The sequence below is a fragment of the Dermacentor silvarum genome, chromosome 4, assembly GCF_013339745.2.
Source record: "Dermacentor silvarum isolate Dsil-2018 chromosome 4, BIME_Dsil_1.4, whole genome shotgun sequence".
Lineage (NCBI taxonomy): Eukaryota > Metazoa > Arthropoda > Arachnida > Ixodida > Ixodidae > Dermacentor > Dermacentor silvarum.
In genome coordinates, this window is record NC_051157.2 from 31,195,654 (window position 1) to 31,221,813 (window position 26,160).

Consider the following 26,160-nt stretch of genomic DNA (forward strand, 5'->3'; position numbering starts at 1 on the left):
GCCGCCGCGCCTCGATCTCGTAACAGAGCCTGCGCGGGTCGCGCATTAGTGCAGTTCGCGTATGTTTTGCAAGACAAACCTGCCCCTTTATATGCGGCCCCGCTTCTTGCTCGCACTTTTGCGTTCCTCGGCGCTTTCATTCCTGTCTTCTTTCATTTCATTTCTTTTTTTTCGGAAAAAACTACTGGATTCTCACCGGGCAAATTGTTTCAGTTTAGGTAGTATAATACTAGCTCATGTTGCATCAGTTATTCAATAAGGATCATGTGCAAGAGGAAATTATGCAAACCCGCCGTGGTAAAGTTAGTGGCCTATGACGTTGTGCTGCTATAAGCTGCTAAGCACGAGGTCGCGGGATCAAAACTCGGCCGCTGCGGCCGCATTTCGATGGGGGCGAAATGCGAGACCGTCCATGTACCTTGCATCAGGTGCACCTTAAAGGACCTCAGGTGGTCGGAAATTACCGGTAGTCGCCCACTGCAGCGTCTATCATAATCAGATCGCGGTGTTGGAGCGTAAAACTCCGTGGTCCTCGTACTCATCAGCGCAGCGCAACGCCACACACACACTGGGCTATACCACGGCTGGTCACACGAATATATAGTACGTTCGTTATAATTTCCGCAGTTAAAATAAAATTTACGCTAGGAGCAAAGCCTTGTTGGAGGTTTTTTTAACGTGCTTGCCCCTTGGCATGCGCACACCCGAAAACGTTACAACCCGCTTCACCTCGCAGCGATGCTTCCATGACCTTTCTGAAAATGCTTGATGTCAACGACGAAAACAAAAAAGAGAAACAAATTGAAAAAAAAAATCAAAAAACAAATGTGCGATATGGTCGAAAACCCGCGGAGACCGCAGAGGTGCGCACAGCCCATCCCCAGAGCATCCCGTCTCTCAAGTCTTGAAACTTTAAAAAGCCCAATTCCCACTCCGTGCTTGGGCGCATACGAGATTCGATGGAAATTTCGCGTGTTGAAGGCGCAGAGTCATTGGCGGCGAAGTGTTTCTCGCTCGCGGCACCCGGGCGGGAGCGGGGGGAGGAAGAATCGTGCAGGAAAAGGTGCTGTATAAGCTTTGCCAGACACGACGAGGGTCGCACATGGCATCGTGTCGGGGCGCGAACAGATGCACGCGCGAACGAGAGATCGTGCCGTATGCCGTTTCGCGAGAGAAAGAATCCCCTCCGGCTTCAGGAGGGGGTGACGGGGAGTGCGAGCGTCTCCTCAAACGTATTCCTTTTCTCCCCCGCGGTTTTTCGGGAAGAAAAAAACGGGGAGAGGGCACTGTTGAATGCACGACCGTCCGCGCGATTCGGGATCTCTCTCCGAAAAGAAGGGAATCGTAGGTGCAGCGGTGGGCGGATCTTGGTGCTCCGTTTTGCCTCTTCCCGGCGGTGTCTCCTTCCGTATTCCTTGGCCGCTTGTTCGTCCCTTGCGTGTATAGTATATATGTATGGCCGGTTGTTATGGGTGCCCGAACAATCCGTCAAAACTGTCCCGCTGCGGCGTGTTTTTCCGGGGTGGCGTTCAGAGCGCCTTCGGTTTCCAACTGTCTCCTCTCTCTCTCTCTTTCTTATTCTTATTTTTCTCTCTCTCTCCTCTTTCTTGCCGCGCATTTCATATGAAACGTCAGACGTGGCAGCCTCGGGCGCGCTTCGCTGCTTGCAGCCGGACCGCGTCGGACCGCCCAGCTTTGTGGTAATGTGAGAGCGTGAACTTGTGCGTCAAAGAAAAAAAAAAAAAAACGGACGTTGGCGTTGTATGCAAATAGTGACTCGGATTTTTGGTGTTAGCGGTCCGTGTCCTTTCCTTTCTTACTACGAGTAGAAAACGACAGCTCAAAACAGGCGATCTTGTTGCCACCCTCAGTGCCAAATACCCGATACCCCCCCCCCCCCTCCTCATTTCCGTTTTTGCATGTTGTATCATTGTAGTTAGTAACTTCTCGTCGTTCTTGCATTTTGCTTTGTTTCTTATTTGTCCCATGCTAGACTCCGCAATGCCAAGATTTCGCTTCGTGATCTCTTTCGAAAGTTGACTTCCCTGAGCCCGCTCTGTGTTCTTTCAATTGCAATGGAAACGTCTTGTCAGATTCCTGAACTACAGTGGACAGCTTCAAACTCATCATCTCACCAGAAGAACGGCAGAAACGCACACTCGAGCTTGACAGAACGGTGAAAAAAAGCTGCGAATAATTCTTTACTAAATTTTCACTGAATGCGATCGCGACACCGTTGAACATCCCTATTTCTCCTCACAACGCCGTATGTCGTGAATCTCGTCGCAAGTCACCCGCGAACGTAATAATTTTCTTCCTAAACTTCATTAAACGTGAAATTGAATTTCCAGTTTCCCTATCTTCGCGAACAAGCGTTTGTGCCTGTCACTCTGAAAAGCTCCCGTCAAGCACATGCATATACCTCGTGACAGGGCGAGAAACAGCCTAGATCTGTGCGCACCGTGTGATTTCACGCAAACGCACTTTTGTTCGTTCTGCTATCTTGCTGAGTGAGCTGAGAAACCCCGGTCATCCTTCAGGGGTGCTCAACCCGAACACACGAAAGGAGGGAAAAAAAAAGAATAGATGAATCGTGACAGGAACGGGTTATGCTTTTAGGATCTGGGAATAATAGCGAGTATGGAGACAGACGCTAAAAGCACGGAGCTAACTTGTCGTGGAGAACCGAGCAGAAGCGAAAAAAAAGGAAGAATAAAGATGTAAAGCAAGGAAATGGAGAGCAAGCAGAAATTTTAAATTCGTGTGAGCTAGAGCCAAAAGTCAAAGCTGGAAGGAGAGCTCTGTGAAAAAAAAAAGAAAACTTTTTGTCCCCCTACCCCATTTGTGTTTCTTCCTCTTTTCCATTCTTTTATTCTCTTTCCTTCTTTTTTATCTTCCTTTATCAAGCGAGACGCGGAGGGCATCAGCTTCGCTGTAGGGCTCTCAAATATGGACGGCCGCGGAAATGGTGTGTGCTCGCAGAGCACTCAATGGCGCTTAACGCGGGACCCTCAGAAGGGATCCAAAAATTATTACGAGAATCAAGCGCACGGAGGAAAGGGATAACAGTACGCAAGAGAAAGATAACAAAAAATGACGAAAAAAAAACGAAGATAGAAGAACGAAAAGAAGAAATGAAACGAATGCTGTGTGACAAGGCAGCCTGCAGCGCTCCGAGGAACGAAGAAATTACTCGCGCACGCTTCACTCCGCGCGCACTCCTTTCGATCAGTATTAGCCGAGAGGCAGCGCAGTATGCATTTTGACTGGAGGAACTTCTCAAGAAACCTAATTTGTGCGGCGAGCAGCACTCTTCTTCCGTTGGGCGCGCCGGCGAGAGATGCTCCCCCACCCCCCTTCGGAGTCCATCGGCCTGGCGGCGCAAGAAGTACGGCAACGCGATTCCCCCACCCACCGGCAGCGGCTGCCTGATGTTCGCCCGGCCTCGTGCATATTCCAACGCTGCGCTAATTCCATCTCTCCCTGGTTTCCGAGTTCTCCATCCACCGGCGCTACAGCGGTTTGCCGTCCGAAAAACGCGCTTCGTGTTCTTGTTCTTCTTACTTTCGCTGATGGAACGCGAGTGCCTGTAGCCTAGCGCAAGAAGAACGGATATTTTCCGACTCCGCCTGTTTTGCGCTTTCGTTGCTTCGTTGCTTCATTTTTTTTCTTCTCTTACCCTTTGTTGGAGACAATATTGCGTTACGCGCTCACTCCCTTGACTTTCGTTTCTCCTGCCAGAGGCGCGCCCTGCTTGCAGTATTGTCTCAACACGTCTCGTGTTTTTTTTTTTTTAATGTTCTTTGCGCGTATTTGTGTGCACGTCGCGCTGTAATCGCATTCGTAGGCACATACATCTGTGCGTGCGTGCGTGGTGACGGATGGTGAGTGCGTGATGTGTGCAGAGCGCTTGCGCACGCCTTGTCGCCACTATTATTTAACCAGCGGAACGCGATTCACCCAACGTACCCTTCGAGACCTTTCTCCATTTTTTCTCTCCTGTCACCACATGCCTTTCCTGCATGGGTTCATATATATATTTGAGGCTTAGTGCCAGTTTAACCGATAGTTGTTTCAAAGGTATCTCCCGTTTCGTCACTTCTGGACGGCCATGTTCCATGACAGCAAACGCTCTGCCTGCAGGCATTCCTCTTAATTATAAACCACGCTCCGGAGAGAAACACGTCATCAAAAAATAATTTCTGCGCTTTGGTCGGAGTCAGTTCTGTTTTCTACATTACTCTTCACGCTTAGAGAAGATTCCGTAAGACTCTCGATTACATTCCCGGTTTTTCTCTGCCACTGCCAGAGCTAATAGATAACTACAGTTATCTGTAGAACAATTAAGAGTGACAAGCTTAACTCTAAGCTGAGTAATAACTTTACTTCTATGTCTCCATAGTCACTTTGTTTCCTCGTAGATGCACACGGGAAGTAGGACGTATAAGTGGGATGATGAAATTGCTCGGAAGTCATGAGCTATCCCCTCTGCTTCATCCCTCTTGAATTCACATCCCAGCTACGAGGCTGCGGAACGTATAATTGCTATTCTATCGCTTCGGCTTCGTATTTTCGCTCACTGTTTCTCTAAATGCACGTTGTTCGTAAACTTGAGTTCTGTCCATCAGAGTGAGCCAGAAGGTTCGAAATGTGGTCCTGATAGTGTATAAATGAGGAAGCGCAATGCGAACAAATGACATCATAGAGGGCTTCATGTTATGCCTTCCTGAATAAGAAAAATGTTACCTGTACCAGTGCTGTCCGTCATTCTGTTCTTTCTTATGTGTATCCCTTTGTTTTGCGCTGCTCAACAAGTTGACGTCAATTTGACTCGCAAGATGCTCGTATCCGTTCACATGTTCAGATTGAATTTTGCTGTCGGCACCTTGGTCGGTTTCTTTTCCTCCGAGTGACATCGCTGTCTTTTCCTCTTTTCGTCTTTTCTGATTGCGCAGCCGAGCAAGCGGATAAGCCTCACCACGGTGGCGGTGGGGGCGCCCTGTTGCCAAACGGGTTCAGCCCTCAGCAGGCGGCGGCAGCCGCGGCCGCGGCGCACCTGAACGCCACGCTGCCCTTCCTCGCCCTGGGCTCGCACCCGCACCCGGGCGGGCTGCTGAGCGCCGCCATGGGGATCCCGCTGCCCGGCGCCACGCCGCACCACCCACTGGGGGGCGCGGCGCCCTCGCGCACCGACCACCACCTCGCCAAGGCCGCGCCGCCTCAGCTGGACCCGCAAGCCGCCCTCAGGTACGTGTCGGTGGCGTTTTTCGTTCGCATGTGTGTACAGATGCGTGGCCTTCGGCCGGCCGTTGTTATCACGAGAACGCTGGGCTGTCAGTACAAACATTTAGAGCGCAGCTCCTAGGCGCCCGTTTCTGCGCTGAGCGTCGGCGTGCCTCGTCGTACCTCGTAACCGAGCGAACGAGGACAGCGAAAGATAAAGGTGAACGCGGCGCGCAGCGGGAGATGAAAGGAAACGTAAGGCGGAAAGCGGAGGGGAAGCGTAGGGGAGACGGCCTGCGCATGCGCTGAGTTGCCGGCGCTCAAATTTCGCATTAGGGAGTATCGTAGTCCTCGGTGACATTTCTTGCTTTTTTTTTCTTTTTTTGCTTGCGACAGCAAGTCACAGTTAGTGTTTCCACTAGTTCGTGCCTTCTTGTCCGAATCCTCTTGTGTGTCATGTGGGCCTCCGAGCTATGTAATTAAGGAAACTTTCATTTGCGATAGCAAGTTATGCTTCGTGTTTGTACTCGTTCGTGTCATCTTGTCTGAAGCATCTTTTCTGTGATATGCCACATCACGCATCGTGCATATAATAAATTTAAAGAAAGGTGGGGACGTCTTGTAAAGTATGACCAAAATCTCAGAGGTGACATCCATCATTCGCCGAGCGTAGGCTCGATGGCGCCACAATACCGACGCTGCAACATTCACAGGGGCTTCACAAACGTGCATAGTTTATGTGTCTTGCTCGAGAAAATTCCTTCGACGTGCGCGGAAGCGGCTTGAGCAAAATCACATGCATGTCCAGAGATTTCGATATTGCCCTTTCGAAAATCTGTTGAACTTCGCCGCAATACACCGGCGTAATTGAATGGGCAGCGTCTAAAAAAAAAAAAGTTTCAGAAGATTGGCCAAGTTTCAACAAGTTTAAATTATCAGCGTTGAGAGGGTACTTCCTTCCAATAACATACGCATTTGCGTCACTTATCCTAACTTCGCTTTGCTTTATAGCAGTGTTTTGGTCAGGAACAAAACACTGCTATAACTCAGCACTAAGTACCGACGAAGTGTCATAAATGCGTATTTTATTAGAAGGAAGACGTTTTTAAAACGTATTTTACAGAGAAGGCAATGATGTTAATAATAAGAACATCCTGTTGGTTATTCTACGCTGGGGCAGTCGAACTGAGAAATCAAGATACGACATAGATAGGAAGGAAAGTAAGCAGGACTCAATGGCGCACAAACAGCGCCCCGCAACCACAGTCGTTGGTATAGGCCAATCGCCAAGGCCACAGTCGTTCTCAAGCGAAAACACTGAGGTTCAAGAGGCACGGAATGACTTGACGAAACCAGGCTTGCACTACGTCTTCGGCGAGATAAGGAAACCGGGGCGATATGAAGGCGTAAGAGATTAGATTCAAATATCCTCGTCCTCATGACCTCTCACTCTTCCTCGAACGACACTGGGGTTGAGAAGTGGTTTCGTTTCTTCTCTGTTGCGGCCCTGTTTGCGCAGCTGATTGATGGGTGGATGGATAGGAGGAGGGGCCGCGGAAACCGTGGGCTGAGAGCGGGTCGTGAAAAGGCGTCCTCTGTTGGGCCGTTCGCGCACTCAATAGACCCTAGACTGACGGGACCTCCACCGTTGAGGAACACGGGTCTATAATCAAGACAACACCACAGCTCTTCAGAAAAGAGGAGGATGTTAGAGAAAAATAAAGTTTGAAAGCGCTGACTCTCTCGTCGAACTCTACTGTTTGTGCGTCGCTGCTTCGGTACCTGTATGGGATATGTTTTTTTTTTTTTTGCAACATTTCCTTTTTTTTCTTTTTCTTTTCTTTTCTTTTTTTTCGAAACAGTGAATTGTTCGATTTGGTGCACCGTTCTGAACACACAGAAGCAGTCTCCATAGTGGCCGCGTGTGTAGGACGATACCACGGTGGCGGTGAAGTGGTTGCGTTTTTTGGTTGAAGTGGAGACGGGGATGGCCCGGAACGTTTGTGGATTTTTGTAGTCGCGCTCGCTGTGCCTCTGGCGTTTATAATTGTAGCTCCCTACACTCGATAGCAATGGTGAAACAGAACAGATACTCTCTAGTATATCTTGCCCCTTTTTATTTTATCTGTACGTCTTGTCGTAGAGTTTATTCGCAGGCGTATATACACGTCAACAGTGAGCGAATGTTGCTTCAGTTGTGCGCTGGCCCGTGAAAGCGGTCGGTGATCACGCGGCAAAGCAGCCATATTTGTGGTAACGCTTCACGATTGCTGTGAGGGTGCATTGCTTTATTGTATTTGTATTTACAATATTGCCAGTATTGCCAGTATTGTAGTGAAACGAGAACGTCATTATTTCTGGTTTGTCTTAGACTACTCCATTGCATATATATGGGCAGAGTAACCAGTTGGGCTTGTTGGTTGGACATCGTAGAAGGCTACAGCGCGGAACCGACGAAGACGAAGATAGGAGAGGCACACGAAGAACAGAGCCATGTTATGAATCAACAACAACACAGACACAGCGTTGTGTCTGTGTTCAACACACACACACACGCAGCGCGCGCATATATTAGTAAAATCGTAAGAAGCCAACAAACAATGACACGATGTTTGTTGGCTTGTTATGATTGCACCGATAACAATCGGGCCCCTCGGTTTTCTTTCTTCTCTTTCATATATATATATATATGTATGACCGCATGTGACTAACTTAGCGATGAACGCTTGACTGTAAATGTGCAGGGTGTGAACTTCTCTCTTCCTTCTCCTCTTTCAATCCCCTGTCCCCCTTCCCCAGTGCAGAGTAGCCTACGGGCTCAGTTGCACTTTGCGCTCAGGCGGAACAACGTCCTGCACACCGTCTGCAAACCGAACTACGTAATCGACGTCCCAGTCACTACCGCGTGTTTCAAAGATCCGTCGAAGCTGAGGTTTGGGCAGTAATGGCGCAGGCTGGTGTTCTCCTTTTCACGTTATTTCATTCGTTGCTTGGATACCACGAGCCACGAAACAAGCGTTCGGCAATAAACGACGAGGTAACTCAAAGCAGAGGTTATATATCTCGCACAGTATCTATCGAACTCCGCTAGGTACGTCTTAATCGAGTAAGACAAGCAAATGCCATCAACGACAGTCGTTATTTGTCGCGCTGATAAGAAGAAGACGTCTTATTCAGCAATCTCACTCCGCTTCCGACGAGTGCGCAACAGAAGCGAGAGCAAACAGCAATGCATACAACGATCGTCGAACTAGAGTTCTATACGCCACGTGCACGAGCAAGAAAAAAAAATGTGGCTACGTAGACATTATTTTTGTTTTTCTCGTCGCCGCCCTGCCTCGATCTAAATGGCAGTATCAATCATCCGCATGCGAATGCCACCCCAAGAAAGGGGTCCAATTTTCGAACACCAGCGTATTTTTTACGAGGAAAAAAAGATTGGGGGGAGTCGTGTACGTAACATGCACGCCTGTTATTCTCATAAATGCGCGGCGCGCATCGGTGTCTTCAGAATTCGAGCAACGAGACATTCCCATTAGCAGGAGGACTAAACAAACGAACGCCATGGAGACGGTGACAGCCGAGGTGAGGTGACTGAGGAACGGTTTGCGAAGCGGGCCTTGTCTGCGCGGTGCGCACATCTCGAACGGAAATCGGAAAGTAACAAGGTCCGCGCTATGCCCGTTCGCTTTCTCTCTCTGCAGCGTGCGCGCGCTTTGCCTATGTAGGGCGCTCTTTAACGCTGCAGGGCGACGTAGGAAAACGCTCCTCCGACCGGCTCATCAATCAAGCGAGCCCTTTCCCGCCGACTCTCCGGAATTGGCCTGTCGCTCGCATCTGTTATCTCCTAACTTTTCCATTTCTGCGCGCCCGGCCGCGTAGCTTCGGTTACGTGAACAGTGCGTGCCTCTCTGCTTCCTCCCTCCGCGCTGTTTGTATCGACTTCCCATTCCGGTCGCGCTCTTCTTTTGTTTCTCACTCGGAAGCCGAAAGCCTTCGCCCTTCAGTCGTTCTCTCACAACTTTTCTCATCTACGATGCGATCACTGTTTCTTGTTCTTTTCCTTTTTTACCTGCCTCGTCGGCGCCCCCCCCCCCCCCCCCCGGCCTTTCTTTTATTTTGGCGCAGTGATTAGACTTTGCATTCGTAGCTCCTCGGCACCCTGTCGTTCTATTTTTTTTTTCTTCTGATTTTCCATTTTAATGCTCTACATACACTCTAATGTTTGCGAGTGCCCGTGTACATTCGCTGGAAACGCGAAGCTGCCATTATGGGCTTCACTGTATTTTGGTCAATTTGCTCGTATGTATCCTAGAGTGCTTACTTTGATTTTGGTACCTTTCGTTTTTCCCTACAGATCGTGTTGTTCGATTTTTTGTCTCGTACGGTGATCGTTCATTTGCATTGATCCCACTGTGCTCGCTTCAGTTTTGCCACTTTTAGTCCAAGGATTTCGGGACATCGCAGAAAAAGAAAGCAGAAAAACAAACTCGGCAATAATGTAACATGTAGCTATGTAGCATAAAAGCGCTTTATTTTGCAGATACGTTTTTTTTTCTTTTTTTTTTCCAACTTACATTTTGTGAGTAATGTTCTGGAGGACGCACCAGATACTAATACAGCTCAGTAAGCAACGACTGTAACGTGGTTTATTTCTGCGGCTGCATTATACTTGCGTCGCGAATCAATTGATTTGCTAAAATCGTTCGTCGAAGCCAAAAGAGGCGCAGTGTCACGCACCACGTGAGCTTCATTACATGCGCACTGACGTTGTCCTGTCACTGCACGCCTCCTTTCTCCCTGTTGACATTTAACAATAACACTCGACAAACGATCGATTGACAGTACGCAAGCTAAAAAAAAATGTGGTTGATCCCTCTTATATAGGAATCGGTATAGAACACGAAAGTGAAACGTGTCTTCACAGAAGTAGTGTAATGTTTATTGCACATTGATATATAATGTCTATTGGTGTTTTGTGGCTAAAGCGCCCTTAGGCGTTGATGCACCCACGCTGACGCCTGGTGGCACGTCTCCTCCATCACGACTACCAACGTCGATGACCATGAGCAACCGTCGTGCATATGGAAGCTGCACTACGCTGCACACGCTAGCACAACGCGAAAGACGAAGCACGTAACTGACACACTAATACAACGCGCAAGACAAAGCACGTAACTGAATCGTCACCGAGTCAAATCAGCGCGTACAGCGCGTCGTAATTGCAGCCTCCGCGATCAACTTCAGAAACATTTCAGAGCTAATTGCGGAGGCCACGCTCCGCTGTGCTGAGTACGGTGAACGCCACCTAGGTGGCGTTGGTAGTGCTTCTTGATGCCAGCGTCCCTTCGAATGCTGGCATCGAGGCGTCGTAGTACTGAGACCACCGAAGCGTTCACTGTCGGTGCGCGTTAAGGCCGGAATACATGGAGCGAATAACCGGCGTCCGAGCGAAGAACTTCGTCGGGCGGCGAACGTCCGACGGCCGGCGTCAAGAAATTTGCCGTCCGCAGCCGATCTGCCTGTCCAAACATTTTCGTCGGGCGAACGCCGCCGCCGGAAGCGTCTAGCGCGCAGCGGTGGACGACAGCCAATCAGGAGGCACTAGTTCCGGTCGCAATGCATGCTGGTGTTTCGCGCGCGCGCGCCTTTTCGCGTCGTCTGCAATCGCGTTGGTGTTGCCGTGTCTGCATGTCTCTGCACCGATTGAGTAGTTCCTAGTATGATCTCTCAGGAATCGCGTTGTATTTGTACATCCCATATCCGCTGATCTGCGAGGAAACAGACAAGCAGTGCAAGCTCTCTACAACAACCTTCAACAGAAATCTTCTGATCTCAGAGGCCACATGCTGTCGTCATGCCTATCTCCCGACTTCCCCGATAGATGGCGTTGGCATCGGATATTTCTTTCGCTAGGCTTAGACGCGTTCGAAACGAGAAGCGATCTCGAAAACTACTCAAGGTTATCCATAATACTCTGTCGTCGAAGCGGCCTGAGACTAAGCGAAAGCCGTTTACGCAGTCATTTGCTTCCAACTAAGTGAATTCTACAAGGACAACGCCAAATTCAGTTCGAAGCGGGCGGCCGGGACCGCCGCCAACACGGCGGCCAACGCGCGGCGGCGTTCGCCGCATGTATTGCAACACAGCAAACATCCTGCGTCGTGTCGCCGCGTCGTTACTTGACGCGTGAAGTTCGTCGAGAAAGTTCGCTCCATGCATCCCGGGCTTTAGTGTCATAATGCAGTACTTCTCTTTTCTGCTCATAGGCGGCGGCACCGCCCCGAGCAAGAGCGCGGGTACACGGAGGAGTGTTAGATATATAAGGCGCGTCTGTGTAGCTCTCTGCGAATGCGTTTGTGGCGCAATGGGTTAAACGCTCGGCGATCTATCGTCGCGGACCGAGAGGTCGTGGGTTCGATTCCCAAATTTTGCATGTTTGTGGAACTTTTTCTTCTGGTTTCTTTCTTTGTATTATGTTCTATGACGTATTTCCGTGACGGAAATACGTCAGTGAAGTCTTGGTGGACCCCGGAATAAAACACTTTCGTGTTAAAAAAGACAGTATCTCCATGTACACGGCAAACACAACCAAATATGTGTCGCTGTCGTGATTTGGCCAGCATAAAAACGAATGAATAGAATCAAAGAAAAATATTGTTCGGCAGCATTATTCTATTATTATTCTGATCAATAATAAATGCCGCCGGCTAAGCTGAAGTTCTTTGACCTTCGTTATTCTCAATTATATGCTTCGTTCTGAAGCTGTGTGTTACTCCAATCGCTGTCACAAATCATTTTTATCTTTCATGAAGGAACTCTTCATATGAGTGACCTGATAGTTGCTGCTTAGAAGCCCTGGGTATCTTAAATCACGTGTTTCGTATTGAGTGCGGTTTAAAATGATACGATCTAATGAAACGCAATTACACTCAGTGACCACAGAAGTAGCTTTTCAGAAACCATCTTGCTAGTGCCGAGAACTTCAGTGTGCAGAATACAAGTGATATATGTTAAAAAAAGAGGGCTATTTCACTCTGAAAGAGAGAAATAGCCCCCGTTCTAGATGCCGTTGACTGGCTGTAACACGAGAAACAACGTGAAAGGGAACACGTTGTACGAACGGAATCAAACGACGGGTCCGGCATTCGTCGCGACGTTTTCAGAGGGACTCTAATTGCGGAGCGCCGACCGCTTTCTTACTTTTGACGCGATCGCGACCGCAAACGTGCATTTCATTATGACGTGCGCATGCAGACTCCCGACCCAACCCCATTAACTGAAACCAGATGCTCTTTTTCGCAGTCGCGCTTTACATTGACGGACACGAAATTGGAGTCCGAGGAGATCTTCGTCTAGTCGGCACTGAGAGAGCACGGCATAGGTTTAAGGGGAGGGGGGGGGGGGATAAATAAAAAAAAACGGGATATTGAATTATGAACCCGGGCAGGCTCGCTGTTATGCAGCGTGCAGAATTCCACCTTCGTCCCTCTTTACTCTGGATAGTTGGTGTCAGATTCGCTTTCGATCTCATTTCCTCTAATATCACCTGACTCCCGTGATGCGGTAGCGCGTCAATGCAAAGGGGAATCGAGTAACCTCGTCAGCCGTTGTTCTAGCGGCTCCCTATACGTCGCAGGAAGGGTTTGTTTCTTAAGAATATTCGTTTTCGTGTTTGCTGCGCCGTAAGTGGCAAGTTCGTTGCTGCGATTCGTCGTCCGCGTACTATACGTCGGCTGTTGCCCATTAAGACAGGAGTAACCTGAGCGCGCGATTGTCTTCTGATATCTCCGTGCATACGCCGTTGGAGGCAAGGAAGGCGAAGTCTATGGAGAACAAAGACGAAACACAAGTATAACGAGTGCGATCTTCGTTGCAGAAAAGAGGCTTTGTTCGCGAGTCTCTGTAAAGACAGTCGTTGGTGCAGAAGCTGGCGCTGATATCGAGCTGGTTGTTCAGCTTTAGCTTAGTGGTGTTGCGATTCTTGCGTCTTCCGGGGCGCGTTGCGACACTCAGGAGGCGCGTACACTTGGATTATACTTAACGGGCCGGGAGCAAAGAGGGTGGCGTCTTCCTCTCCTTCTTCTCCTTTTCTTTTTTTGGAAGTGTTCTCAGATTGACAGCGAATGCCCAACATCCATCAAACAGGGAGTGGGGAGGGACCCCCCACGAAAAACAACTGTGCATTCAGTTCTCTCGGATTACCGCTATATAGGCGCCGGATTCGACGCCCTCTCTCTCCGGCTTCGCGGCTAGACGTCGATTTTCCGACGAGCGTTGTTTTCACTACCGAACCGCCCATGAGCGAAGCGGGCTGGGATTTCGGATAGCCATTCTGCTATGGCGCCGTTTCCTTTTCTTTCTTTTTAGGGACGGGGTTTTCTCGGCTCGCGTTAGCTCGCCTCCAATAATACCCAGAGCTGGAGTCAAACAGGAAGGCCATTGAGAAAGTCAAAGCCGTGGCGGCAAAATCTGATCGATGCGCGTGAGTGCGAGTCATGTGTTGAGAGAGCAAAGCCACGCACGCCTTTCCGCGCGTATATTCAGCGCTTTTGACCAATTCTCCCTTTCTGCCGTATTCGGTTCTTTATCGAAACTCGCACGCTCTTACTGAGCGACGCGCCGTCGCTATAGGGCGCGATGGATCAATGAGACGGAACGGGCCTCGGCATATACGAGGATTATTTCCTCGGCTTTTCACGCTACTCGACAGATTCTTTCTGCGAGTATTTCGCGCGTCTTTTTTTTTTTTTTCGGCTCGGTAGACGCGGCACCTTGAATGATCGCGCTGGGGTATTCTGCAGGGTGACCTGCACGGAACCTACACTTAGTTTGCTTTTATTGGACGTTTCATTGTCTGGACCAGCGTAAGGAAAAAGGGAATGCCCAAACCGGATTTACCATTTTCCCGTTAAACGCGCGCCCAGCCTTATAACGGAAAAGCCTTGCATTTTTACAGCGACGTGCTGAGCAAGTCGGTTCACCTTCATTCGCTGAGAAACCGTTACCACGCGTACATTGTTTTGCTTCTCGATGGTTTCCGTTTTCCACCGGATTGTCACTGTTGTGGATTTGTCCCTTGGCGCAAGACGTGAGTTCTGCGCCAAGCGATAAATCAATAACGGTGCTGAGAACGTCATGCTCAGAATGTTAGACATCAAAACGTCAGGCATTGCAGAACACGTCAGGCTTGTCAGAGTCATTTGATAGACTCCCGGAGACCTGCGTTGCAATGTTTTTCAAGCCAAAGTTGCATTTTTGTTTGAGTAATGCAACAAAAAAGTTGCAGTGGCTTAGCTCAGCTATGCCAGGATATACGTAGCGTTAGCAAAGGTTCAGCTGATTATTCTTAGCTTTCCTGGTTGTCTCCTACGCTCAACCGCTAATTGCCAGGCAACTACTTCGGGATCCGATGAGTCAAGCTTCTCCGTTCTTCTGCGCTGTTGAGCAGCATTTGCGCTCTCCTTCTCCATGGCTATACCACACTGGCAAACGCCAGTCAGAAGCGCAGCGGCTCCAGCGCAGTGTCAGACGGCGACTGCACAGCGAGCGCGCGCCGACGCCAGTGCGTCTACCACGGCTACGACGTCACTCCTCTGGAATGCGCAGACCGGTGGCGGTGAGTCGCGCGCGGCGGCGGCGGAGTGCGCGAGAGGTTCCGGCTCCGGTGGCTCCGGTGCGCAAGCCGTGTGACATCACTGATCCTTGCGCATGCGCATCACGGCTCTTGATGTGCCGCGCGAAACGGGCTTGGCTAGGCCAGTGTAGCTAACGCTACAAAATTGTCTTTATGGTTTCTGCAGCACTTTTTCACGTGGAAAGTTGCACTGTGCACATCTGGTGTCTTTTAGGAAGTACCCGTCAGGCGACAAACATCTATACCGCTGAGTTTCGCCATGATATGTGCGACTTTCTTATCTTTGAAAAAGAACATGGAACAACGGCTGTTGAGGCCAAGTATTCCACCCCCAAGACGCTGAAAAAAATTGGGCCGGTAATAATGTACGGAGTCCTTTCTCACTATTCTATTCCTTTCTTATCTCCCAGTGCTCACGACTGTTTTATCCGGGTTATCACGTAGGCGCAGCGCTGCTTGGGGCATTGACGAAGCACGTAAAGAAAAATAATTGAATATATATATATATATATATATATATATATATATATATATATATATCCCGACGACAATATATGGTTTCGCTACTAATCGAATAATGAGTCTCGTGCCCTGCTTTGAAGCGCAAAAGTCCAACGCTGCTGCTTTTTTTAGTGCAGTCATTCTCACTGCCCGAACGAAACCCTACAGGTTAGTTGACAGGTTCGCACAGAAAAAAAAAAGAAATACATAAAAAAGAACCGCGGCTTTCACAAGGACAAGAGAGAATAAATCATTGGGTGTTGTTTTGGGTCGTTGTTAGATTTGCACTTCTTTTGTTCTGCACGAGCCAGTTATAGCGCACAAAACGTATTATTACGTAGGTTACTCGACATATGGTTTTTCTCAGCCAACGTACAATATTGAGGCTGTCCTAGTACGCCCGCTGATATATCCTGAACACGCCATTAAAGACAGCCCAGGTCTGCGGGCGTTTAACGCGACACATTTTCGGCAAGACGCAATCCTCTTTTTTCTTTCTCTTTTTTTTTTTTCTTCCTCGCGGACAACTTGGACGCTTGCCTGACGTCTCCGGTATACCAGAAGTGCGACAAGGTCACGCTCGTCCAAATCCTGGACACGCGACGGGGTCCACCGGCATTACGCGTCTACCATATACAGTCTACTATATACGCTCGCCTCAGCATCTTCCACCACACTGGAGGTCCATTTGTCAGGTCGGGCGCGCTGCGGCGGACCAGCCACGGGTCAGGGCCCGCGGTCATCAATCTTTCTCGCCCTCCTCGAGTAGTAGTGGCCCCCGCGAAAGTCGCGCAGGTCGACTTTTTGACTTCCACGATGGGGGGGAGGGACACAACGCGGGATCGAGCCACTCGCTCGTCTCAGCACGGACTCGTGTTTCCGCGCCGAAAACCGCGTACCGTGGCACATATATATAGCGAGTGGGCGACAGGAACGCCACCTCGCGTTTCTCCGTGGAACTTTTTGGCTGGCTACACGAACACTACTTCCTCGGCTTCCGCGCTTCCGTTGGAAGCTGCGCAGCCGATGCCCGTTCGACCGTCGCGCTGTCCGGGGCGGAATTTAAAGCGATCGAGGGTCTGTCTGAACGCGCGCGTGCTGTCTCGATGAAGAAAAGGAATCTCCAAAGCGACGTGCGCGTCCTCTTCGCTATTCGTGCGACGCGGAGCGCCCGCGATGTGGGCGGAAGTGTGTACTCACCCGACGCGTTTTTGTTTCTCCCGGGCCGGGGGCTGATAAATGGTCTATATGTGAAGTGGCCGCGAAAAAAAAAACAAACAAACGAAAGACGAGAAAACGGAGGGCTGAGAGAGTTTGACAAACGCTTCCGCGATTCGAGCCTCTTGCGGGTCCAGCCGGCGGCCCGTCTTTTCCTCGATGGCATCCGGACGTCTCAGCACAGTTCCAAGTGCTCACGGACGTGCCCCCTGTCCGTTTTATTTTTCTTTAACGGCGATCGTGGCTAAGAAAAGATGCAGTGCGTTCTCGTAGCTGAGAAAAGAGACAAAATGCGCAGAGAAAAATTATCTGACGGCTAAAAGAGAGAGAGAGAGACAGAGGGAGATACGGGGCGAAAAAGCTAGGTATTTCCTGCGGGCTCCAAATCGTCTTGTCGTGGTGGTCCTGCGCGACATCAAGCCCGTCGAGGTCCACGTTGCCCTGCCACAGCGTATCACAACGGCGACGCCAGCACCTGCAAATGCTCAAAGCTCGACGCTTTTCTTCCATTTTGGCACGGTGGATAAGAAAGGAACTCGGTCCGCGAAGTTCTGCGCCGCGCCGCCTTCTAGCTGTCTAGCTGGTCGAAGATAAGAACGAAAGAGAACCATTATGAACTCGGCTTCGTTTCTTCTCTGCATGCATCGCCTTCCTGGAAACGATACTCTTCGCTATATATACAAGTGTACGTCCAGACTCCGCGGCGCAAGCTCCTCGATGAAAGACAGCGTCCCTCGCGATTCTCTCGTTTCTTTCTTTCTTTCTTTCTTTCTTTCTTTCTTTCTTTCTTTCTTTCTTCTTTCTTTCTTTCTTTCTTTCTTTCTTTCTTTCTTTCCTCTCTTAGCCGCTGATAATGTCTTGCCTTACTTAAACATTATTTCAGCCGTGGGCTCGCACACTTGATCCTGCATCTCCGGGTGAAACAGTCCTTCTTCATCCTAGCGCGAGAGAGGAAATAAACCGTGCGAAGTGGTGCGGCGCTCGAGATTTCGATTATGCAAGCGTCACTGTACAGAGGCGCGTGTTTGTTTACTTCTACCCCCCCCCCCCCCCTTCCCCCGGCATCATTTGTTCGGGCTGTAGCTTTGACGTGCTTTCCTCTTTCCTTTCATTTCCCAACCGTCCGCCCCATTAGCCACCCCCTCGGGTTTCACAGCGAGCAATCAAATCGAACAGCTAGTCCTTGTTTTCCGTTCATTTGTTCCTCTCGAGAAGTGCCGATGCCCGCCGCGCTTCTCTTTCTTCGTGCTCCCGATCGGCATCCTTTTAACCCGAGCTTTCTTCGCTCCTAGTTATCAACGCCGAGTGAATTACTTTCCTGTTCTTTCTCTTCTCACCCTGTGTGTGCAGTTGTCGTGAACAGAAAGCAGTCGGCTTTGCGCGTCGCGTTTTGCCCCGCTGTAGTATGTACTGCTGTTGTTGTTGCTGCTGCCGCCGCTTTTGTTCGTGCTTCTTATTTCGTTATGCATTCGCTCATCCCGGTACAACCACGCGTTCGCCACGCTGAGCCCCCGTCGCGGGAGCAAAACCGATTTATTAATGTCCTCCGGGGCGGACGACGCCGGTCTCGTTTTCTTTTTCTTTTCGCTCCTTTCGAGTAATCATAATGCGGTCCCGTTTGTCCTGTCCGTCCCATCCGCTACCCAGGGCCGTGTCGGAAGACCCTTTTGTTTATCCTCTGGTGCGGAATTGGACAGAGTACCAGAGGAGATGTGAGCTTTGGATAAGAAAGAAGAGGTTGAGGGGGGGGGGGGGGGGGGTGACACCCTAATTACTCTGACGCACCGAGTGTGTCGCTGGGATGAGACGAAAATTTTTGAAGCAAGAGGGCGTCTGGGACGAACGATCACTTTTTGTTCTTCAAAGCGCGGAGAGTGAGCTCTCGCGTTGCAAGCTAAAGCTCAATTTGAGCAAATAAGCCCTCCGGTCTGACAGTTCTTTCGACTGCGAGTCTTTTTTTGGTGCGTTGAAATCGTCGCGCGTCCCGTATGTTTGTCGCGCGCGGCCTGTTTGCGACTTATTGCTTGTTTATCGCGTATACGGGGGCTCCTTTCCTCGCTAATTAGCTCGAAATAATGAAATTTACATGCTCCTCGGCGAGGGAGATATCGCTATCGTGACAGTATGCCGATGCCTGCTCGTAAGCCGAATAAATGAGATTCGTGAGTATTTATAAAGTGTTTATGCAGGATTTTTTTTTTCTTCTTTTATAGACGAGAAAGCGTTTTGTGTTCAATATATGTCTGTTCAGTTTCTAAAAACAGAACTAATGAAAAAAAAAAGACATTTTAGATGTTTCCAGTTCGATTTGGAGGCGACCTATATGCTGGTATAAGCCTCTCGTATACGTTAAACGCGAGCACATTGAGTACTCCGTTGCTTCTAAGGATGGGAAGTTCGATGACCGAATGGATCGGCTATCCAAATAATTTAGCCGAGGAAAACAAGAACAAAAAAAAAACGGTAACCAAATAACAAAACACCATACAAGCAAATGCATGCACTAACAAGAAAGACAGAGGGAAAATGAAGAGAAAGAAATTAATAAGGATCGTTTGCACAGCATTCAAGACGCTAGCATGGAATTCGCGCTCTATCTAGCTGCAAACCAAAAAGTTGTGCGGTACTCGTCCTGAAGGGTTATAGCACAAAAACAACACTGGCATGGACACCTTATTAGAATATAAAAAAAGAAAAACGCACATGTACTATACTGCTCACAATAAATTAATCAGATCACTGTCCACTAGAACATCCCGTACAGAGCTTTGACGGCTAATCTCTGTTTACTGGGACCCGACCAGTGCCTAGGTGCGTTCTATACGAAGGGAGAAAGGATGCCTCTTTAATGCTTTGAGACGACTGCGAAATGATCTCTCGCAGGTGATCATATCGTGGGCGAGACCATAGCGATAGCGCAGCTATATCGCGACAGTTCACACTGAAGCGTAATTCCACTGGTCGCGTAACGTTTGCCAACGCTCTGTATACCTCGAAAAACGCTCTGTATACGTATACCTCGAAAAACAAGGACTCTTATTCACCCAAAAAGTTATTGCGCTACTACTGGTCGTAAGCGTATATGCCAGCAAATCGTGATGACGGCCATATTTATTAGTGAATGTCGCCAGCCAATGGCAAAGGACGCTTACGAATTAACGAAAAGCCTTGTCAATGAGACCCTAGATAGCGCACGGCGCATTCGTAACTAAAAGAACGCCACTTCGTTAGATATGTATAGGGTTCTTACGGTTGCTTGCGTATGAACGCTATTATAAAAATGTCTATAATTGCATGCAGCTTCCTTGGCATGTCATCTGACGAAACTATTTAGTGGATAGCTGAAATCATACGTGAAAATAACGGACTGCCTTTTCTTTTTTTTTTTCCTTTTCTTTTTTTAATGGCCTCGTTTCTTGCGTTGTTGGCACGGCGTTTGTTTACGGCTGTGAGCGCGCATTGGTGATGCAGCGCACTCCCGTAGCTTCTTTATAAAAACTTGCTCTCGCTTCATGCTTTAACACGTGTGGCGCTTCACTCAATCCTTGGTGGTTTCATAACGTTCTGAATTCGAATGCTGTTGATGATAATGAAGCACAATGCACAGAAATTTTCGTGTTATGTTTAGAAAGGTTGAGGAAATAACTAAGAGTTGGGCTCAATTGGTTAGTCGGCGCTGTGGAAGGATATAATTCTGATAAATTATTAAAGGTATGGAACGAAGCAAGAACGGAGACGAATGTGTGACGGAGAGACTTTTACTATGACTGAAAAGCTGGGCGAGACGATATGTAACGCGCGCGCACGCAAAGCGTGAAGCATGCAATGTGGTATATGTAGGATGTGAAACTAAATAGGAAGTCTGACGCTAAGGATTACCCTTGACCGATAAAAAAGAAAAACACCCTTTGCTCTTTCTTCCGCAAGTAACTGCAGGAAATGGTGGGTACGCAAGCGTAAATACGCGAATAATTAAAAAAAAAAAAAAAGCAACGTTGTTAGGAACAAAGCCGGAAGGACGGAAGAAGCTAGAAGTGATGACGGTGGATTAACAAATCGCACGCACGTTTTATACTAACGCTTTTATGACATTTTTTCCTGGTTACCATATAGTGCACGTTTTTGTTTTCCTTCTTGAAGCTCGCCGCTTTTTTCGGGCGGTTTCGCTTTGACGCGCCGACGTCCTCTCTGAGAGATACGCACGCAATTACGCGACAACAAAAGGAGCAGTTCACACTGCAAACAACCCATGATTAAAAAAAAAGAAGAAGAAAGAACAGGAAAGAAAAGGAAGGAAAGAAGTCCGAGGGTCGTAAAAAAAAAAAAAAAAAAAAAAAAACGAATGCAGGAACCCCCGGACAAAGGGATATTCCCGACACCTCCCAAAACAATGGCATTAAGTGCAGCGCAGCGTAAATCTGAATCTGTCATAGCTGTCTCATTTTCCTTTTTTTTTTCTTTTCGTTTCTTATTATTGTGCCCTGGTTCCGTTCATTTATTTGCTCTTCTTTCTTGCTCGAGTGCTAAGCTGTTGCGAGTGCTTGCGTCTCTCCGGGACGTTGTTCTTTTCTTACCGATATACTACGGTTTTTTTTTTCTTCTTCTTCTTCTTTTTTGCGCCTCTACTGGCAAAGACAAAGCGAGGGCACAACAGAATGCGCAGATGACTGAATGCGAGATTTGCCCGGCTGTCCATTAGGCTTTGCCTCTCACGTATCGTGATCTCCTGTTAGCTTAGCGACGTCCAATGAGCCCCTGGCTTGGAAGTTTGGTTTTTGTTGTGAACGCGGCGCTGAAAAACAAATAGCGTAATTGGGATAACAGGAGAGTCGCTGTCAGGAACCTGTCTGCGACATGTCACTGCGTACGGCATGGGAATGGGACCCGGGACAGCTCTGTGGGGGATAAGACATGTGGTATAGAAACGTCAGTGTAGTAAACGCGCTAAGCCAGTTCGGCTTTATTATGCGTGAACTATATGGGAGCGCATTGGCTCTGTTAACATGCTGTCGCAATGCCTTGCTGTCTTGTGCTGAATGCGCTCGCGCGCGCTGTTGTGGCATGACGAAAAACAAACTTGAAAGGTTAAACGAGGACAATGGATGATTTTGATTGAAGTATGAAACATTACTGCCCGTTCGTGCCTAGGGGGAAAGGGAGGGAGAAAGGAAGAGAGACAGATAAATGAGATGGGAAAGTGGGGGGAACCTGAGGTGACCTTCCTAAAGTGAGACGAATGTGTTTGTCTCACCTGATGACTACTTAAGTTTTCGGAGCTCTTTGATTGTGCTGCGTTTGTATAAGTTATTACTGTTGCACTGCCTTGATATTCGACTCAATTTTTGTCGCTTCCCACATGTTTTACGCCGCACGGAACTTCATGAAGCTGTCGTTTTCATTACTTGGACAAGAAATTGGTTCGATCTCCTAGTTTTTTTTTTTTTCGTTCTTTTTTTTTAAAGTTTTTCTTTGGCTGTACGTCCACGCACCTGGAAACCATTTCAGATTAGCTGCTGTAAACCAATAATCGAGATTAAATCGTAATTCACACTCCCAAGCGGCTACATCCGTTGCCTTCGTATCCATTATTTTATTTTAACTTTCGTTATTTTATGCACCTTTGACGCAGTTCAACGTCATTGAAGCCACATGGCCTCTGTGAATGTTCTTCTTTTCCTTTTGATTTTTCGTGCTTGAAAACTTTGAAGAAGTTAGGGATGAATTGCTGCAAATTATAATGACAAAGGAAGTCTCATATGGTACGCCGGAGTTCCGATGGCCCCACAATGCTGCATTAGTAGTCTCAGTGGAAGGCAGTAATGCAACATCTTGGTAGTAAACCTGATTAAAAACGTTAACATGCAAAGCTGGAAATAGAGCGCTAGCGGAATTAATGCTTATAGAAATTAAGCACTCTGCAGCCTTTTCATCGGCTTCAACTCCGAACGTTTTATTGTGTGCAAACTTGATAACTGAACAATAAAAAATTACGCTTAGAACTTCTTGGGAAAAAAAAAAGTTAAGTGAAGATATGTATTCCACATCACATTGTAATACCAAGCAGCACTACACACAAAAAAAAAGAAAAGAAAGGTTGAGCGGAGATAGCAGTAAAAAAATCTCATTGTGGTTGATTCCCCGGACAAGTATGCAAATTGGATCACTAAAAAAAATCTGGGCCTCTTCGATACGCATAGGTTGGTGCGGACCAATTTTGATCATTTCCTGTTGTATTCTTAATTATGCGTCTTTCTTCCGCTTTGATTTCTTTTATTCTCCCTCGGTTTCTAAGAACAAAAGACTCGTTTGCCTTCGTGTCCACGATGGGCTTTTCTCGGCTTTCGGTTCATTCCGGTTTGAATTAAAATGGAAATGACGTGGGGGGCCATCACTGTACGGCCTGTGCATTCCTATACCTTTGAGCGGGGCTTCAGGTCCAATTTTTCATCAATCTTGCGCGCTCTTGTTTCATCCGCGCTCCTATATAATACGGCGCTGCTAATGCCCCAAAAGTCCATAGCGATTGGGAAAGAGAGGGGAGGGGGGGACGACTTGCCGTTGGGCCGAAGAGGAAGGTCCAGAGCGCTCTCTTACTGAGTTCAGAGTTTTTATGGCTGAGGGTTGGCCAGAGGGCACTGTAGGGGTGCATAAAATTTCCTCAATGATAATTTTGTTCTGTTTAACGTACGAAATCTCGCGTGCGTGTGTAACGTTCGGGGACACTTTATAAACAGTCGTTCCTTTGAGACACACACTATGCCCTTCCATCAGACGCCAGCAGGTTCCCACGAGGAAGAGGTTATCATGCTGTTTGTGCCTCGTTTCGCACTGTGACCGCTGCCAGCGAAAATAGTTATCTTTTTTTTCTTCGTTTCATGGCAATGACTATGGCAAATCAGTTCTGTGGAATCTCGTAAGGTGGAGGAAGTGTCGGGAAAGGGAAAATTGTCATCGGCCCGAATTTAGCGCGAAGCTGCAGAGGACGACAATGACCACTTGCTGCCACTGGAATGCGGCACCGAAGACAGCGAAGCTCAGCCGCCTATTGTAGCAATGTGCTGGCTTGGCCTTCAGGCTTTCAGATGTTCCAGCGCTTGCGTAGGAGGTTCTCTGTGGCGAACCTATAGTTTCGGAATTGGTATACTTGTTGCTACATGGGTCACACTTCTGAGTGGTGTAAAAGGCGCGAAACTATTTAAACAAGAAATAATAAAAGAAGGGAAAAAAAAACACACCAGGACCTATCCTGTCGTTCTTTCTTTCTTTTTTCTTTCTTTTTTTTCTTTCTTAAAAGAAAAGCTGCGAGTTGTTTATTACCTTATCAATTTGTCATTGCTGATAGGCCCACTTCACTGCGCTCGGTGTGTTTCATTCACAAAGTGACCTCGATTGTTCTTTTCCCGCAGGTTGCGAGACGACGGCGGCAGCGTTAGGGACCGGAACTTTTCGTCCTACGATGGAAGCCGGCTCAAGGATTCGGTCGCTTTTGTCAATGGTGAGGACTACACGTCGTGCTCCTTTGAACAGCGATGATGGTACGCGACTGTGCTATAGAGTGATCGCTGTACACATATGCAACCCACTAATTGTGCGCCCAAATGAAGCGTTGTTTGGCAAAACGACGTAACGTGTTCCAGACGAATGTCAAGTTTTAGTGCCGTTCGAACGCAGCAGAAAAGAACGAGAGGAATAATGAAGCGTAATAATTACATGGCACAATAGTTAACATTTATATTATACCATTATCATGTAAATTCGGCACCTGCTGTGCGCATTTAGGTTACATTCATGCTCGTTTTAGTTCCTCTTCGTCGTCGATCCTTCTAGTGCCTTTTGTTTGAAATCGATTGATTTCTGCGAGAGGTTCACGGGGGGTGAATGGGTGGTACACGGACGAGGACATGAGCAATTTTGTGGAAAGCGATTGATTTCAAAGAATGGACTGCAGTGACATTTTATTTCCTTAACTGAAAGAGAGGAGATGTCAAAGACAGGAGAAATGTAGGGAGTTTAACCAAATCAAGAAATCCGGTTTTCTAACCCTACACTGAAGAAAGGGAGGTAGAAAGATAAGGAAGAAATGGAGAGAGACAGATAGAGCGAGCCCTGTAACATCGATGGTGCCCTCAGTTCGATAGAAAGTGTTAACAGAACGTTTCTTGTGCTTCGCTCCGCTCAGTCAACTAGCGGGGGCGTAAGTGCGCATGCGCCGATCGCTCAGCCGCGACCGCGTGATCAAAGAAAAGAAGAATAAACACTGTTTGGCACTGTTAGCGATGAATATGCTATATATGTGTTGCGACTGTTGGATCTTCTGCCAGCAGGTAGTGCAGTAAGTTGAACATTCGACGCACTTGCCGAACGATTAGCGACTCCGCTCAACCGGTGCGGACGTACGCGAGCGTGTACCGGACACCAAAAAACGTTCTGCTAAAAATGCCTAATTTGTGCACGCACAGCGTCCGGCTACGCGTGGCCGTGCGCTGTGGTGTGCACCAGATGTGTCCGACAGAAAACTGCTAGTGTGTGTCAGAGCCCAATGCAAGTATTACATGCTCATTTAGAAAGAACACAGCGAAAAAAAGAAAAAAAAACTGGGTAAAAGAGACAGACGTACGGCTCACATGCAATGCTGTCTCTCTCTCTCTCCTTGTCCTGTTTTCTTTGTTGTTGTTTTTTTTTTCGTTTCTGCGCTGCTTTCGTTCTAAATACCCTGTACAAACTACATCCCAGCAGGAAATTTCATTGAAGTATCTGCTCGCTTTCGCGAAACAGCCGTGGCGTGGTGGTTAGAATTCTCGGCTTGAAAACGCAAGATCGTTGCTTCAATCGTAGGTCGGATATCATTTTTTCACGTCGTATCGAGTCGCGGTTGAACTAAAGCACGAAGAACGAACGAACAGGAACATTGCCAGTCTCATAAATGAAGTGAGTTTGTTTGCCGCTATGTATCACATATACAGATGGTATAAGACTGCAGATAAAAGCTGCACCTACGCAGCTCGACGAGCACTAAAGCATCTCCTACTCAGCATCGGAGGCCAGAAGAGACGCACGCAGCGAAGCATACTCATTAACATTTTTTTTATTATTATTACCACTGCTAGGGCTATAACTTCCTTTAACGGGAAGCTTCGCGCTCGGCCAGAACTGCATTTAGCGGCAACGCGCGCGGTGTGCTCGACCGCAGGCGGCCTTCCGGTGTCGGAGTCCAACGGACACGGGCCTCCGGTGCTGAACCTGTCGCAACATGGCCATCGCAACAGCGCGGCGCGGGACTACCACGACGGCGCGGCCGCCGACGCCGAAGACGACACCGAGGACGACACGGACGACAGGGACCCCGGTGCGTCTCTCTCTATCTGCGAAAGAAATGTTCGGCTCGTGTCTTGCATCCGCATAGTAGGCATACCCCAAGAACAGCGACAGCTTATAAGGGCGAACCCCTAAACGTCAATCAGGATTTCCAAGCGCACTCTTTAGCTAACGCCGCAGTCGCCCCGGAAGCTTGCATGAATATCGTAAGAAACTTTGACGCGGCTTTCAGCCGCCTTCCGCGATGCTCACACGCTCTGCCAAGG

General features: G+C 48.4%; 1 protein-coding gene across 1 annotated transcript in view; it reads left to right on the forward strand.

The window, feature by feature from the left end:
• LOC119448487 (dachshund homolog 1-like) overlaps positions 1-26,160 on the forward strand; it is a 184,025-nt gene that overhangs the window by 137,868 nt on the left and 19,997 nt on the right. Inside the window, exons 5-7 of the mRNA XM_037711762.2 lie at positions 4,956-5,247; positions 23,986-24,074; positions 25,770-25,925. Coding sequence (XP_037567690.1) covers positions 4,956-5,247; positions 23,986-24,074; positions 25,770-25,925 — 537 coding nt within the window. The remainder of the gene's footprint in view (positions 1-4,955; positions 5,248-23,985; positions 24,075-25,769; positions 25,926-26,160) is intronic.